Source organism: Equus przewalskii, chromosome 6 (assembly GCF_037783145.1).
Source record: "Equus przewalskii isolate Varuska chromosome 6, EquPr2, whole genome shotgun sequence".
NCBI lineage: Eukaryota > Metazoa > Chordata > Mammalia > Perissodactyla > Equidae > Equus > Equus przewalskii.
This window is the reverse complement of record NC_091836.1, coordinates 35721534-35738766: the sequence shown is the minus strand read 5'-3', so window position 1 is coordinate 35738766 and position 17233 is coordinate 35721534. Positions and strand designations below refer to the sequence as shown.

The window sequence follows — 17233 nt, the reverse complement described above, 5'->3', positions numbered from 1 at the left end:
ATAGCAACTCACAGTTATGTCTCCCTAGGTAGATGTAAATCACCATAGTTAGGGTCCACATATCTTGGGGGTATGCAGTACATACTTGTTGATGAACTGAAAAACCCCATGTGACAAGGTTCATTCAGGCTGTGAAGAAAGGAAGAAGCCAGAGGCCCCACTTCAGGCTAATCTTTTGATATGCTTCTTTGTTCGCTTGGTGATGAAGTTAACATCCTCAAAAATTAAACATCCAAGCTCCACATGAATATATTCTCAATAATTCAGAAGTCTAACCTCCAACCCTTTTCATTGGAGTAAATATGAATAATAGTTGAGTGTTCATTACTCCAGTGTTTTCTTTAATGAGTTGACATATATATGAACATAGCTATATAAAGGTCCTTTTTTTTAAGCACAAGTGGGATGATCCTTTATGGTTTATCTCTGACCTCTGAGATCTCCCATGACAGTTCATAAAGATCTTCTTCCTCCTTTGTAATGACTGCGTAGTAGCCCATGCTATGCATGCACCATGCCTTACTAATCTCCCTACACAGGGTCACTCAGGTTGTTTTTATATTTTCTATCACAAATGATGCTACAATGAACATTCTTGCATCTCTTTGTGCATGTGTATGAGCAACTGTCTAAGTCATATACCCGGAGGAGGAAATGCTAGGTCAAACGGACATAGTTTTTACAGTCTTATGGATCTGGCCATGCCCAGTTTACACTGCCCACCCACTGTGCACGAACATCTGGGAATCTCTCCGTGCATCAGAGTTTGGGAGAAACAGGTGTCTTTTGCAGCTTACCAACACCAGCTCTATCTGGGTTTGGCCTCAATGGGGTAACCTGTTCATGGTCTAAGCTACCTTCACCTACAAAGCCCCCCTCCAGCATATCTAGACATACGTGGAAGGCCCCCAACTCCTATTTAATGGTGACGCTCAGACTGTTTAAAAAACCCACTGCAATGACAGTAATGAGGTATAAAAGGAAAAAACCCGTAACAGTGATGGGAACAAACTCAGGGAAGCAGCAGACAATGAGGCTACCATTCATTTCTCAAAGTTAGGAAATGGAAGGCAGCGTGTGAATGAATGAGGCAACACAGACGGAAGCTGCAGTCTGGAGTGTCCAAACAGCTACATGGTGGTGACTGCCAGCCTTGCCAAGGGAACCCAGGAGAGGATCCGGACTCCAAATAAGCAGGGACAGAGGAGAGGAAGGCAAACGAAGCTGGAAACTGGGATCAATTAAAGGTCTCCATCCATTGCCATACCCTCATCCTAGGGGTAGGCACCTAAGGCCAGACGAAAACAGGAGGGCTGTCCTCCAAAGATATTAAACCCTGGACTAGAGCAGGTATAGGCGAACTTATCTGTAAAAGTTTGATAGTAAATATTTCAGGCACTGCAGGCCACATACAATCTCTTTTCCATACTCTTCTTAGTTTTCTCCTTTTTTATACAATCCTTTAAAAATGTAAAAACTATTCTTAGCTTACAGGGCGTACAAAAAAAGCAGGCCAGATGTGGTCCATGAGCTATAGTGGACTAGAGAGTGTGGGGGCTCCAGAGTGCCAGTGCAACAGCACACTTAGGCAAGGCCAGCCAGCCAGCCCCACTCCCCATCCACACTGCACCAGGGCAGCTACGCACCCAGGAGAGGGCCCCATTGTGGAAATAGAACTACCAGTGGATAGTGGATGAAATCCACATCAGTCAGCTCACTAGACCATCAGCCTGGTTCTTCATTTTTAAATACAAATGAGCTAACCTTCACCAGACATTAAGGGAAAACCAGTAGCCTGAAAAAGAATGACCAAAATAAACAACCAGAACCAGATCCCAGAGGAAATGAGATCATTTAAGGGTCAGGAGATAATTTTTAAAACAATTCTAATTAGTGGTCAGAGAAAGTCAACCCAATTTGGCCTCTGTAAAAGCAAGAGCAAGATGCTGTGAAAATGAAATAATCAGAGAAACAGAGGAAAGAAAATTAAAAATATGATTGCCAAATTAAAACCTTCAGTAGAAGGTCTGGAAGACAAAGTTAAGACAATCTCCCAGATGGCAGAAAGAAAAGACGTAGATGGGAAAAGTGAGAGAAGAGCAGCAGCCCACAGGATCAATTCAGGAAGTCTAACAACTAACAGGATTTCCAGAAAGAGGAAATCAAGGAAAAGGAGGGAAGGGGATTATCAAAGAAACAACACGAAAAACATACATAGTGGAAGAAAGACGTAAGACTTTAAATCAAATGGGTCCAAAAGTACCCAGTGCAAAGGATGAAAAAAATCCAACCTAGATACAGCCTCACAAAATTCCACCACACCAAAGATAAAGAGAATATATTACAAGCTTCCAAAGAAGAAAATTAACAAAGCAAAAAACAAACAAAAGAACAACAACAAAAAAACCAAGTTAGCTATAAAAAAATGAGAATCAAACCGGCATCAGATGTCTTGTTAGCAACAACGGATGCTTGAAGTCAACAGATCAATGCCTTTAATGTTTTGAGGGAAAGTAAATTTAAATTCTGTATTCAGTCAAATCATCACTCAAAAGTGAGGGCAAAATAAAGGATCTGAACTTCACCTCTCATGAATTTTTTCCGAGGAAGTACTTAAGAATGTACTTTAGCTAAAGAAGAAAGTAAAACAAGAAAGAAAAAGACATCAGATCCAAAAAAGAGTGCATCTAACCAAGAAACACTGTAAAAAGAAGTCTCGGGTTGACAACTATAGAGCATGCCTAAAGAATTAGCCCTCCAGATTGGAGCAGCGAGAAAGAACATCCTGGAAAGGTTTCCAGGAAGGAAAGAAGGAGATATCAGATAATGAATTATAAATTAAAACAGATAATTCAAAAACAGAATAAAGGCACAGTATTCTTTTAACCACAATTTTAAAAAAGAGGCAACCAGAAACTTCGTGAAAAAGTAAAAGCGGATAAAATAATGGTTCAAATATGAAACTACAAAGCAGCATGACCTGGAGGAACTGTTGGAATGTAAGAAAAGAGACTCCATTTGACCTAGACAGCAACTCATTCTGCCTGGAGTGGCAGGGGATTATACTCGGGCAGGTGGAAGAGGAACTAGAAGCCCCGTGCTCTGCGTGAGTGGGTGGCACACATCATTATGACCACAATAATGCAAACACAGTTTACTGCTGTCAAGACAAGGCACGCAAGACTTTATTAACATACTGTGACGACACAAAATACAGGGGCAGCTGACAGAGAGGCTGGGAGACAGCAAAGGACAGAAGAGCTGGTGGAAAGAGAAGGCTAAGGCACTGACACTCCCCCTGACAGATACAAAACCTATAGTAGATGGAATAAGGGCTAAAGACTTCAGTATATTTAGGATTCCAAAGGCAATTTTTTTTTTAAAGATTGGCACCTGAACTAACAACTGTAGCCAATCTTTTTTTTCACCTTCTTCTTCTCCCCAAATCCCCCCAGTACATAGTTGTACATTCTAGTTGTAGGTCCTTCTAGTTGTGGTATGTGGGACAGCATGGCCTGATGAGCAGTGCCACATCCATGCCCAGTATCTGAACCTGCAAAACCCAGGCTGCCGAAGCAGAGCACGCGAACTTAACCATTCAGCCACAGGGCTAGCCCCCCAAAGGCAATTTTTAAAGAACTCTAAAAATAATAATAATATAAACATCAAAATTGGGAGGAGAGGAAAGGGATGGTGAGCAAAGCATAAAGGAGCTACACCTTTCAACTTTCACTGTGGGGAAGTGATGTCAAAATTTGACAAATCAACAAAGAGTTGCATAAGCATACTATTCAGTTAAGTGTCTGGAGGAAACCACCAGAGCACTAACCCTAGAAATCTTAATTAGTAGTTGCTTCTGGAAAACAGGACCAGGGTAGGCAGAGTGGCACAAGAGGCTGTTCCTGTCCATCTAGCGCCTCGATGCTATCTGATTATTTGACCACATGACTGTGTGACTTTGATAAATGCCCTAGCCCTACCCCAGAGACTCTTATTCAGTAGGTCCAGATTCTGTATTCGACAGAGCTCCTTAGATAATTCTGATGAATAGTTCTAGTTAAAAACCACATTACTAAATAAACACTGGAGCTCCATTCAAACCTGAGATACTATCATTCTCTGATCTCCTATGACACAGAAGCCCACTGAGGTGGGCTAGCCAGCTAGTGGATTCCTCATTTTTCATTCAGAGACACTGAGTCTCAGAGCAATTCCACGACTTGCCCTGGTGTCACCCAGTGGCCCCACGCCTGGGGTGATTCCCCTGTTAGATGATGATGGGGCTCTTCAACACCCTGCTCCGGTAAGGACCTGTCTGGCAAGGCTTTCTCTGTTGGTCACTGTTCAGAGAACTCTTGTCCTTCAGCTCAGCTGCCACGGGAGGGCTGCCAAGGACAACCACAGGGAGAGGTTGAGAGACCCATGCCAGTCTGTGCTGGAGCAGAGCCCAGAGACTGGTACTGGGCCTTCTCCTCCAGGTGCTGGGGGATCTCCCCACAGTGCCCTATTCTGCCAGGGCTGGCACCATCCAGGAGTGTGCTCTAGCACAGCACAGGCTCCCGTGTCCACTGGAGAGGAAAGGGCCAGACCCCACCACTCCTCCACCCCAGAGAAGAGGCAGTATGCAGAAACATAAGTCTGGGGCCCACCCTGTGGTGTAGCAGTTAAGGTCGCAAGCTCCCCTTAACTCTGGAACCTTGGAACTCCCAAGGTTCCCCAGTGTGGATTCTGGGCGCAGACCTACACACCACTCATCAAGCCATGCTGTGGCAGCATCCCACATAGAAGAACTAAAAGCACTTACAACTAGGACATTCAACTATGTACTGGGGCTTTGGGGAGGGAAAAAAAAAAAAGAGGAAGATTGGCAACAGATATTCGCTCAGGGCCAATCTTCCTCACCAAAAAAAAAAAAGGAAAAAAAGATTCCAAACACAAGGAAGAAAAAAAATTACCTAAAAAAAAAAAAGAAATGGAAGTCCAACAATGCCCAAAACCAAGAGGAAGGAGGCCCTAATTAAACACTTTTCAGCAACAGTGACTAGAAACCAAACTTGAGAATGAAGGCAGAGGCCTACAATTTAGTGGCGGAATATTCTTAGTTCTTCTAAGGACCTGCCAGTTTTTCTTAACTTTAATTGAGAAATATATTGTACATATAAAACAAGGCGTGTATATATGTACATATACATATTTACATATACATACACACATACATATAAACATATTTTTACGTACACATGTATGTATATACATATACATCATACATAGACTATATGCACACATACATAAGTATAAAATATGTACCGTTTAAAGACTTAAAGGGATCCCCATGCATGAAGCACACAGTCTAAGAACAGAACTTTTGTCGTCCTCACTGTCCCACCCCCACTGGGGATAATCACCTTGCTGAATTAGGTGTTAATCATTCTCTTTTTGTCTTCCTCGTTTTGCTATGTTGTATGCAACCCTTAGCAGGATATTGTGCAGTTCTGCTTGTTTTTCAACTTCATCTAGTTGGACTCACACTGTGTGTACTTTCTATCTTGCTTTTCTTGCTCTACCTGGTGAGATTCTTGACATGCGTGGCCAGAGTTCATTCATTTTCACTGCCGTAGAGAAGTAGCCCAATGTAGGAAAACACCTTGATTTATTTATCTATTCCATTGTTATCTGATATCTGTTTTTACTGTCATGAACAATGTTACAGGGAAACTCTTAAGGGAATGGCCAGTTTCTAAAATGCTCCTCCAAAACATGTCCTCACTCGGGACTCCAGAGGCCCACATTTTGCCGCTGCCAAGGGCACTGGGAGGAAAACCCGGCCTGCAGCTCGAGTGCTGGGAGTTCTCTGCAACTGAAAGAAGATGTGCTGCCCAGGATGCCTCTGCACCCTGCCCTGGCCCCACTCAGACGCCTTCTCCTCTTCAGAACTGGAGACTCCACACCCCTGCTTCACATGAGGGAAAACAATTGGCCTTTTTAGAGGCAGTCTGGATTTCTGAGTCACACCCCTCTCCCTACTATCTCCCCACTTCTTCCCCAGGTAAGAGGCAAACAGACATCCCGATCAAAGGGCCCCATTGATAACCCAGGCGTGAGAGCATGACGGCTGAAGTGCAGGAGAGGATCCAGGCTCTGCCCTGCCTGGACAGCCAGAGCAGCACTAGGATGCCGGCCATCTGGCCCCCTCAGCCCTCACATTTGCCACATGGCCACAGGGGAAGACAGGAAACCTGCCCACGATCAGGGGCAGGCATTTTTCCATATGTTACATATATTGTTCCATTTAAGGCTCATATAATTTTAAAGGCGAGAAAACAGTAACAGAAAATGACTAACACATGGAATATACCCCACATGCCAGCTGCTGTGCTACAGGTGTTATATGCTTTATCTCAATGGGTCACAACCCATGACAGTAGTGATGAAATTAACTTAGGAGGCTAAGACCAGCATTTAAGGAAAGGAAACAGACAAGATTGGAATAAGTTGAGGACACTAGCAAGTGTCCCATAAAGTAAGGGTAAGTATTGCTTTGTGAATCCTTTGTTCCCCTTATCTCCATGTATATTTATTCACCTGTACTGGGTCATAATGTAAAATGCATCTCTCACTGTGGGTAGAGGCTAAAAAGTGTATCTTTCTCCTCTCGTCTATTTCACAACAGTCCTGAGGTTATGTTCAGTTACTAACAATTTAATAAGAAAACAGCTGAAGTGACTTCCCCAACTTCATCTGTACCACACCACAGCCACCAACCCCCCCGCCTCAGCTCCTGACACAACAGCATCCTTTCTGTTCCTCTTTCTTCCCCCAGAATAGATGCTGTTCCCTCAGTCCAGAACATCTTCCCCACCCTCCTGACCTGCTTTCTGCACAGCTGGTTCCTTTCCAACCTTCAGGTGTCAGCTTGGGTGTCATCTCCACAGAGAGCCCCCCTGGACCCCCAGCCCGAGCAGCCCCTCTCCTGTTCACGGCCACTTAGATATCTGTTCCCTTGTTTGCTGTCTGCCTTCCCACGACGACTCCAAAGACAGAGGTAATACTGGAGGCACTCACCAGTACGTTCCTAGCCCAGCACCTGGTACACAGCAGGCGCTTCGACTTTGTTAAATGAACACAGAAACTTCCCAAGTCCTCTCAGTAAACGGCAAAGCCAGGATTCCAGCCCGGGGATGTCTGACCTGGGGCTTGCTCTTAACCCCCGCAATGCACGAAAGCTCAGAAACAGCACTGTGCTGCCTCAGGCCACACCACCAGCAAGTGTTAGCTCTGGGACAGGACCCATGCATGTCTAACTCCGATGCCCATGCTCTCTGTTACGCCAATGGGGTGGGGTCCATGAGTGGCTCACAGGAGCAGCCTCTTATGGTCAGTTGAGGATCTGGAAGGGTAAATGAGAAAACTGCAAAATCTTCAGGCCAGAAAAGAAATTTGCCAATGACCAGAGAAATACCAGAAGAAATCAGCTTAGAATTGGGGGGGGGTGGGGCGGAGCAGCTCCCCTAGGCAAGTATTCTGGGAAGGGGGTCTGGAGAAACAGCCAGAGACAGTAGAACTCAAAGGGGCAACTGTAAAGGTGGCTCAGAGGGCCTAGGCTGCGGGAACCATGCTTTAAGGCCCCTCCAGGCAGCGTTAAGAGTTGGTGATGGGAGACTGAGACTGGAGGAGCAGGGCTGAGAAGGCTCTGGCACGGAGGCCTAAGGAGCCGGCAACAGTAATACTTTGGCAATGCTGCCACCTCGTGGCTGTGGAATGCTTGGCCCACAGGACAAAACAGACGGGTCAGTCTGTAGGTTCATTCTGCAGTGGCCATTTATTGAGCACCTAACATGGGGCCCGGCTGCTGAGGACTGAAAATGGGTCAGACCTGGCTTCAACTTTCAAGGATCTCTGTTCCCTACATCCAGACAGTGACCAAACCCTGTTGAGTTTACTTCCCTCTTTTCATAATAACTTGGGGGATACCCCTCCCCAAACAAGACTGCGAGGGCAGAGATGGTGTCTTATTCATCTCTGAAGTTCCAGTATCCAGCACAGGGTCCCGCACACCACAATAAGAATGGCAGCACATTTAACATGTGCTAAGTACTTTTAAATCATTAGCGCAACTGATTCTCACATTTCATCCATGAAGTACCTATGAGACTTCCAAATGGAGAAGTCCAGAAGATGTTTATTTCAACATGAGCCTGCAGTTCTCAGAGAGCTCAGGGATGGAGAAATAAATGTGGACTTTACCTGCACACAGGTGGTGTTTAAAGACCACTGCCTCTCAAATTTTAACATACAGGACCCACCTGGGGGGTTTGCTAAAATGCAGATTCTGAGTCTGAGGTCTGGAGTGGGGCCTGAGAGCCTGCCTTTCTAACAAGCTCCCAGGTGATACAAATACTACTGGTCCACAGACCACACTTTGAAGGGAAAAATCTGGAACAGGGGTTGACAAACTAGTCAGAAGGTCAAATCTGGCCCATGGCCTGTTGTACATCAAGCAAGCTAAGAGTGGTATTCTCATTTTTAAAGGGGTTATTAAAAAAAAGAAAAGAAAGAATATGCAACAGGGACCATTTGCGGCTCATAAAGCTTAAAATATTTACTCTCTGGTCCTTTTCAGCAAAAGTTTGTCAACCCCTGATCTGGAGTATCATCAGGGACAGGGTGAACAGCCAAACTAGAGAGAGATGAGGCAAACCGTCATGACTTCCAAATCACAGGACAAGTTTGGGCAGGGACAATAAAAGCCTAATGCTCTGCATGTATGCTAACGCTGATGCCAGGAAGACGGCGAGCCCTGGAAGGACGAGCTGAGTGCGCGCGAGGCAGTGCTGGGAAAGGCAGAGGGACACCTGGGGTTCTGAATGCGGAAGGGAAGGGGAGCCGTGGTGAGCCGACAGCCCCAGCTTCTTTCAGCGCTTAGCTTAGAAAGACGACAAAAAGAGAAAGGCAGGGCAGCGGTCACACCACCTGCGAGCAGTACCACAGAAGTACTGAAAAAAGAAGGAAAAAAGGAAAGGCTGTGAATTCTACAGGGTTGCTCTGTGGAGCAGAACCTTCTGGATTTTGGCTGGGGGTGAGGAAGGTGGATAAAGGGCTGGCAGAAGGCAAGGGAAGGAGGCGGCAGCAGAATGGTGGCCCCAGAGCCCGTGGTTTCAGGGCTGCCCTGAGAGGTGTTGGGCTACAGGGCCTTCTGTTGTGCTCTGCCACCCCGTGTGGAGGAATACATTTCCTTAAATGTCAACACCCGAGAAAGAAACACAGCTGTCCACTTCCATCAACTTGAACCAATCAGTCGGGCTCTCTTTCAATGGAGGGCCAGGCTGTTCTGCTTTCAGTTCTGAAAGGTTTGCTTGTCTCACCTCAAGCGTTCACATACATTTCCAAGGACAACAACAGCACCCTTTCTTAGGGGTGCAGAAGACACTAAATCTATCGAAAAGGCTGTGGCAGGATATCTGGAAAGCCAAACTGTTCTTAAATGCTGGAGGACAAATAAAAAGACAGAAGGATTTTACAAAACTGCCGTGTGCTGCGAAGCAGATCCCAGAATTTCCTGGTGGGAAGGAACCTCCACAGTCAGGCAGCCTCCCTCACGCTTCCCACAAGCCTGCCTACTCAATCCAAGCAGCGATAGGAGAACGCTGGCGGCACGCCCAGCTCTGGGCATGGGCTAGTCTTCTTCTTAATATATTAAAAAATACTTGCAATCAAAAACAAATCTCTGCCCTTTAACTCATGAATTCCTGCCCTTCTCAAGTACATACCCCTCGATCACATCCAGTGTCTCCCTGACTAGGAACCGAGTTCCTTCAGGGAAGTAACTGGTCTTTGCAGCACCCAGCACACTGGTCACTCCACAGCAGTGTGCTGAGCAAGTCCACAATCTTAGTTTCTCTGCCACCTACTGGCTGTGTGATCTTGGACAAGGTACTTAACCTTTCAAAACCTCAGTTCCCTCCCTTGTAAAACCCTATCACGACAGGCTATTCTGTGGATTAAATATGATCATACACGTAGACTACTTAGAATGGTGGTCTGCACAACATAAGGGTTAGCAAGTGCTGACAATCATTACTACTCAGTCAAGAGAGGAACCTGTCCTAGCCCATGAATCACACCCCCTCCCCAAAACACACCACACCAGAGCAGCGTTTCTCCCCCTCAGCACTGTTGGCATTTCTCTGTTGTGGGGCCCATCCTATGTTTTATAGAACATTTAGCAGCATCCCTGGGCTCTACTCTCTAGGTACCAGCAGCACTCCGTCCTCCCCAGATCTGACAAGCAAAAACGTCTTCAGAGATTGCCAAATGTCTCCTGTGTGGCGAAATTCCCTCCTCCTTCCATTAAGAACTACTGCACTAGAATATGCAAATCAGTTATCAGGGGCAGCCACCACACCCCCTAATTTCCCACCAGCCCACTCTCCCCACATGTAGCCACCTCAGCCCTGATTAGCTCACCACTCAGTTGCCTTGGAGGGAACAGGTGATAGGTGCTGTAGATATCATTGGAGAACTGTAACTGGAGCTCAGGGCTGCCGTTCAGGAGCTGGGCCACCTGTTCCACCTGAAATGGTGTCTTCTCCAGGATCACAACGGCATCCTCTCCATCCCCATCCCCATCGGCCTCATTCACCTGTGGGCAGAGACACCATCAGTGGGCTCAGGAGCAGAGCCACAGGTGAGGCCTGGAGAGCAGAGGCTGAAGTTCTTGGGGCCCCAGAAACTCCCACACTTGGGATTTCCTTCCCTGTAGCCTTCCCTCTGGGCAAGTCTACCCAGTGGTACTCATGTTTCTTCTCCCAGAGATGGCACCTCATTAACCCAAATCTTTGTGGCAGTGCTCACATCTTTCTTCTCAAAGATGCAAAGCTTCTCAGCCGTCGTCTATTTTAGGCTCACAAGACCTGTGTCAAATTCTTCCATTTTACAGATGAAGAAACTGAGGTCTAGAGGGATTATGTGACTTGCCCAAGGTCACATGAACAGTCGATGTTGACATAGAAACTAGTATTTGAGTATCCTAACTCACTCTTAGCTCAAAGGTTCTCATGGTTAAAACTTTAGTGGGTGACGCAGACTGAAGACAGGTGAGGCTGAGAGAACCAGACAGAACCTTGTAAAAAACAAAAGACACAGAGAGAGGCACAGAAGCCTAGGCCCAGGTCCCCCTGATCCCCCCACAATGAAAGCTCCTGCTAGGAGTTCTGGGGAACCCTAATACCTTGGCTTGGCCTGGCCTCCTCACTAGCTTCTGGATGGCCTCCAGTGTCTCCTCAGTCCCTGCTAGAGAGCTGAGCACATAGTATCAGAGCCAGCTGTGCGTATCTGTATACCCCAAGATACTCTGCACTCCTGAACATCAGGGATGGTAACTTTCATCTCTACATCCCCAGAACCTCGCTCAGTTCTGGGCTGTCAGTGCATGATCCGTGGAATTGAATTACCAATGTAATAAACTGTCTCCTCTGTTAGGGCTGAAGTCCTGTACAGCAGGGATCATATCTCCTACAGTCTCTTTGTCGTTCCCAGAGGCATGGATGAACAAGACGGTCCAGCAACATTGAGTGGGTTCCTAGCACCTTTATAGGTTGAATGAATAAATGAATGGGTTGGAGAATTTAACACGTGATTTTTTAGTCTGTAATACACTGTACAAGGGTCAATTATTCACAGTAAAGGAGAAACTAGGAAAATCAGCCCTATGTGTGTTAATTTCCTTAATTCCACGGGGGATCTTGTCTCTTCCACGCCCTCCTCCCCCATGCATGGTAGTGGTGCACTCTTCCTCCCCCGCAAGTAACGCGACTGGTACTTTCCGGCAGAATTCTGAAAAAGATCCGCCTCCCAGGCTATGACTGGTTCACTCCTACCCGCATCCACCATCCCGGGCTGTCAAATGGTACCTTCCCGTGTAGGAAGATGATTTTGTCCCGCGCGGACTCCCTCAGCACTTTTTTCACTCTAAAGCTGGAGAAAGGTAGGCGGACAGGGGCAGCGGTACCATTCCCAAAGCCTGCTTCCTTTTCTTTTGTGCTGGGGGCTTCCGCCTCCTCGGCGTCCAGATCGCGTTTTCTCTTACTGCCTTGAGGGGCTGCGTCCGCCATGCTGCCCGGCAGAAAGTGTGCGCCTGCGCAACCCCCAGCCGTGGCCCCGCCCCTTCCTGCTGCTCGCGGGCCACCGCCTCCCGCCTCCGTGACGACGGGGCTGGACTACAACTCCCGATGTGCTCCGCGCCGAGACCGGCGTTCTTCCGACTCTACGGAGCCTTGGAGCGCCTGTCCTTGTGACCTGTCCGGAATGAGCGGTTTTAATTCGAGATACTGTCCTTGGTCCCCTCGCGCTGGCTGGCCCCGAGTTGAGGCCGGTGCTGAGGGAAAAAAAAAAAAGACGGCAGTGAGTCCCCAAATAGGCAGGCTAGTGGTGCTGCAGTGGAGAGGGCTCCCCCAGCCGCCCTGGGGGCCAGAGCTGGAGGACACCCTTTGGACCCTGAATGCCTCGACAGCTTCTTTGAATATTGACATTTTAGTAAGAAGTGTGCCAACATTGATGCGTTAGCGCGGAAGGAATGTTTCTGAAACAAATCTGTTTGAGCCAAATGATATTTCTTGGGTTTTTTATAGAGAGCACTTAAACCATTTCCATTTTTCACCCATTTTCATTTTACAGAAATCTTCATCGCGTGCAGCTCTTTTCTTTATAGATTCAGTACTTCTTGCGGAAAAGAAAGGTAAGTGAACAGCAGCAGAAATCCATTTTGTCACCTGCTTCTTTTCTTCCTGCTGGCAGCCTCTCTCTCTATCTTCGTCGCCCACACGTTTGCTATGCTCTCGGGATGGACTTGCGGCGTGAATATGATTCACCTATCAGAGTTTCTCTCCTTTTCTTTCTTTTTTGGTCATATAAACGTTTTGCTTATAATTTCTGCCTTTGTAAGTTTCCTTTGTGTCAATTATTTCTGGCGAGTCCATTTTTCCGTGGTTTGTTATTTGACAGATCTAAATTTTGTCAAGACTTGATACATCAAGGTTTAGTAAAAAATTTTATCATTTTCACCAGTGTCAGTTTTGAGTTTCTTTTTTTCAGACAAATCTAATGGAGGTGCAGTTTTTTCAACTTTCAGTCAGTCAGTAAGGTCTCAATCTATCTCAATGACAGTTGCATTTGGCTTGATTATTTCTACCAGAAATATATATTATGAGCTGGATAAAGGCTAATTGTTTTGTGAAGCAGAACGCATTAATAGGGGAGACTTAGGATCTGAGATAATTATCTTCAACCAAAAACATTTACTGCCTGTCTACGCATTTTCTGGATGCATCCCTCACCCTCTGGGGATATACAGTAAGAGGTTATAAACTGTATGCAAGACTACAACAAAATGTCCTTGGGGGTCAATGGCAATAGCAAAACCTGTTCAAAACCCCGAGGTCCTGATCTTAAGAGAATTTCTAGGTGTGCCTTCTCTTTTTTTTCTTCCTTCCTTTTTCTCCTTCTCTTCCTCTCTTTCTCTTTCTGTCTGCCTCTCTCCCTCCCTCCTGCTTGCTTGCTTCCTTAACTGCTACTGGGAAGAGAATTTGAGCAGGGTAGCTATGTTTTAACAAAAAGAGCCCTGAATTGGGAGCCATGAAGTCTGGCCCCAGCACTGACTGGCTTTGCAACTTTGGGGAAGTCACTTACCCTCTCTAGGCCTCCATTTTCTGTGTGCCAGACTGTCAGTCCTGAACAAGTTGGAGGAGACCTCTACTTTCATAGAATTCATATTCAAATGGAGATGAGGTAAACAAATGTGATCATTTTTGATAATGATTAAGATAATGGTAATTTCAGATAATGATTATTTATAGACTAAAACAAGACAATGTGATAGAGCCTGGGGATAGAGAGGACTTTAGATAAGGTGATCATGTGCCCTCTCAGGAGGTGACATTGAGCTGAGACTTGAATGATGAGAAGGAACCAGCCATGTGGAGACCAGGAAGGTGTATTTCAGGCAGAGTAGATATCAGATGCTAAGGACCCTAAAGCAGCAATGAGCTTGACATTTTCAGAAACGGAATGGCCCTTAGGGTAGAATGTAGTGTGCAAAGGAGAGATATAAAATGAAATTGTAGACAAATTTATTCATTAATGGCAAATTCATCAATGCAGATATAAGTCTGATTAAAATTTCCATAAGGTCAGAATTCTCCTAAGAGGGCCTGGCTCAAGGAGAGGATGAGCTCACAGGGAGCCTCAGCAATAGAGGACCTATTAGAATACAAGACAGCAGAGTGCAAGGGAACTTTATGGCAGACACTAAGGAGCTTCGCTTAGCTTTGGAGGTTTTTGTCTGTTGACGATTCTTTTTTTTTTGAGGAAGATTAGCCCTGAGCTAACATCTGCTGCCAATCCTTCTCTTTTTGCTGAGGAAGACTGGCCCTGAGCTAACATCCATACCCATCTTCCTCTACTTTATATGTGGGACGCCTACTGCAGCATGGCTTGCCAAGCGGTGCCATGTCCGCACCCGGGATCTGAACCAGCGAACCCTGGGCTGCCAAAGCGGAATGTGCAAACTTAGCTGCTGCACCACAGGGCCAGCCTCTGTTGATGAATTTTTTAGTTCACCTTCCTTGGAAACATTAGAAGGCTCTGCACCGTCCCATCCAACAGCCGCTAGCCACTAGCCACATGTAGCTGTTTACATTTGAATTAATTACAATTAGATAAAATTGAAAATTCAGTTCCTCAGTCATACAGCCACATTTCAAATACCTGATAGCCACATAAGGCTACTGGCTACCATATTGGACAGCACAGATGTGGACCATTTCCATGATTACAGAAAGTTGAAGTGGACAGTCCTGTATTAGAAGGTTACTACTGGAGATCTGTCGTCTGTCTATAAGTATCTATCTTTCACTCTTCTTGAAGAATCTCAAAACTTCTCCCAAATCTTTTTTTTAGTTTAAGGAAGGACTAGACACTTCCATTTCAGGTATTATAACAGACTAGATTTCCTAAAAACACCTCAACATTCTGGATGCAAAATTAAAAACATCTTTTTGGCTGCATTGCTGTTCTCTCAAGAAAATAAGGTTTTCAGAACTGAAAAATGTAGGAGCACAAATTTAGAGAATGATAAGTGGATGTTGAAGCAGAAGTTCTAAGAGAGATTGCTGGTTTCTAGAAATCTAGAGTCTTGGGCTTTAAATGTGATGTTTAAGGCACAGGAGACAAGACCTGGGCTTGTGCGAGGTGAGGAATCAGAAGAGAGAACTTCCCATAAAGGCAAGATATCTGAAGGTTCACCACCTCAGTGAAAGGGCCAACTATTAAAAAATAAATAAGTAAAACAAAAGCTGCCCCCTAAAGGAGACAAGATATTTGGGAAACTTATCTGCCTCAACATCTGGCTCTGGAGGGAAGAAAAAAAAAATCCCCTGAAAATTCATAACCACAGGCCAATCTTCATGCAGGTTTAGAGTTTGGATTTATACTGCCTGTATGATGCAGGAAATTCAAACTGAAGAAGCTATTTAAGCTGGTCTTGTATTCTTTATTGACTGCTTACTCTATGCCAGATTGACTCCAGAAGAAATGGAAAATCTAAATAGATCTTTAACTCTTTAAGACATTGAAATTGCAGTTTTAAATCTTCCCGTAAGGAAAGTGCTAGGTCCAGATGGATTTACAGATAAGTCTCCCAAACATGCAAGAAACAATTAATTCCGAGCTTAAACTCTTCAATGAATAGAAAAAAGGGACCACTCCACAACTAGTTTATAAAGCTGGTATAACCCTGGTAACACAACCGGACAGGGGTAATACAAGACAGAACAATCGGCCATTCCTACGTATGAGCAGAGATGTAAAATCCTACAGAAAGTGTTAGCAATCTGAATCCTGTGATTTATAACAGAGGCAATACATCGTGGTCAAATTGAGTTTACCCCAGGAATGCAAGGCTGGCTTCCCATTAGAAAATCTAATGTTACTCGCTGCATTAACTGAGCAAAAGGAAAAAAACATATCATCTCAGTAGATGTGAAAATTTTAGATTAAATTTAAAACCTTCTCAAGATAAGTAAAACTCTTAACTGAAAACAGCAGGAAACTTACAATTTGTTTAAAAAAACACACCAAACCAAAAACCTACAACAAATATCACATTTAATAGTGAAATATTTGAAGCATTCCCTTTAAAATCATAAATGAGACACAGGCGGTGGCTATTCTCACTTTCAACATTTTACCGGCAGTCCCAGGCAGCACAGAAAGACAAGGAACTCAAGTTTTTGTTTTGTTTTGCAAATTATATGATTGGGTTAATGGAAACCCAACAAAATCTATGGTCTTTTTTTGTTTTTAAAGATTGGCACCTGAACTTAAACTGTTGCCAGTCTTTTTTTTTAATTTATTTTTTTCTGCTTTTTTCTTGCAAAATCCCCCCAGTACATAGTTGTATATTTTCGTTGTGGGTCCTTCTAGTTGTGGCACGTGGGATGCCACCTCAGCATGGCCTGATGAGTGGTCAGGATCCCAGGATCCGAACTGGCGAAACCCTGGGCTGCCACAGTGTAGCATGCGAACTTAACCACTCGGCCACGGGGCTAGCCCCTCTATGTCTTAAAGAATAAATAATTCAGCAGGTTGCTTAATATTAGATCACTATGCAAAATAAATTGCCATCTTTTCTACCAGTGATAGATAAGAAATGTAATTTAAAAATAGCTTTTAGAGTGCTCACTTCGGCAACACATATACTAAAATTGGAATGATACAGAGATTAGCATGGCCCCTGCACAAGGATGACATGCAAATTCGGGAAGCGTTCCATATTTTTCGGCAGGAAAAAGAAAGAAAAGGAATACAAATAGGCAACAAAGAAGTAAAACTCTGGCTGTTTGCAGACGACATGATCTTATATATAGAAAACCCCAAAGAATCCATAGAAAAACTATTAGAAACAATCAACAACTACAGCAAAGTTGCAGGATATAAAATCAACATACATAAATCAGTAGCATTTCTATATGCTAACAATGAACTAACAGAAAAAGATCTCAAGAACTCAATCCCATTCACGATCGCAACAAAAAGAATAAAATACCTTGGGATAAATTTAACCAAGGAAGTGAAAGATCTATACAATGAAAACTACAAGACCTTCTTGAAAAATCGACGACGACATAAAGAGATGGGAAGACATTCCATGCACATGGATTGGAAGAATAAACATAGTTAA

The 17233-nt window shown here is 44.8% G+C and overlaps 1 protein-coding gene and 1 non-coding gene across 3 annotated transcripts in view; one reads left to right on the top strand and one right to left on the bottom strand.

Annotated features, from left to right (window-relative positions):
• Positions 1–12206, bottom strand: part of DCPS (decapping enzyme, scavenger) — a 36010-nt gene extending 23804 nt beyond the window's left edge. The window contains exons 1-2 of one of the 2 annotated variants that reach the window (XM_008517090.2): positions 11910–12206; positions 10465–10639 (exon numbers count right to left, since the gene is read on the bottom strand). In XM_008517090.2, the coding sequence (XP_008515312.1) occupies positions 10465–10639; positions 11910–12110 (376 nt within the window). In that variant the 5' untranslated portion in view covers positions 12111–12206. The remainder of the gene's footprint in view (positions 1–10464; positions 10640–11909) is intronic. The other variant, XM_008517091.2, reaches the window with a different exon arrangement.
• Positions 12207–16727: 4521 nt separating this feature from the next.
• On the top strand, positions 16728–16831 carry LOC139084358 (U6 spliceosomal RNA). The gene has a single exon (XR_011541706.1). It is a non-coding gene; the product is annotated as a U6 spliceosomal RNA (small nuclear RNA).
• Positions 16832–17233: the final 402 nt, after the last annotated feature.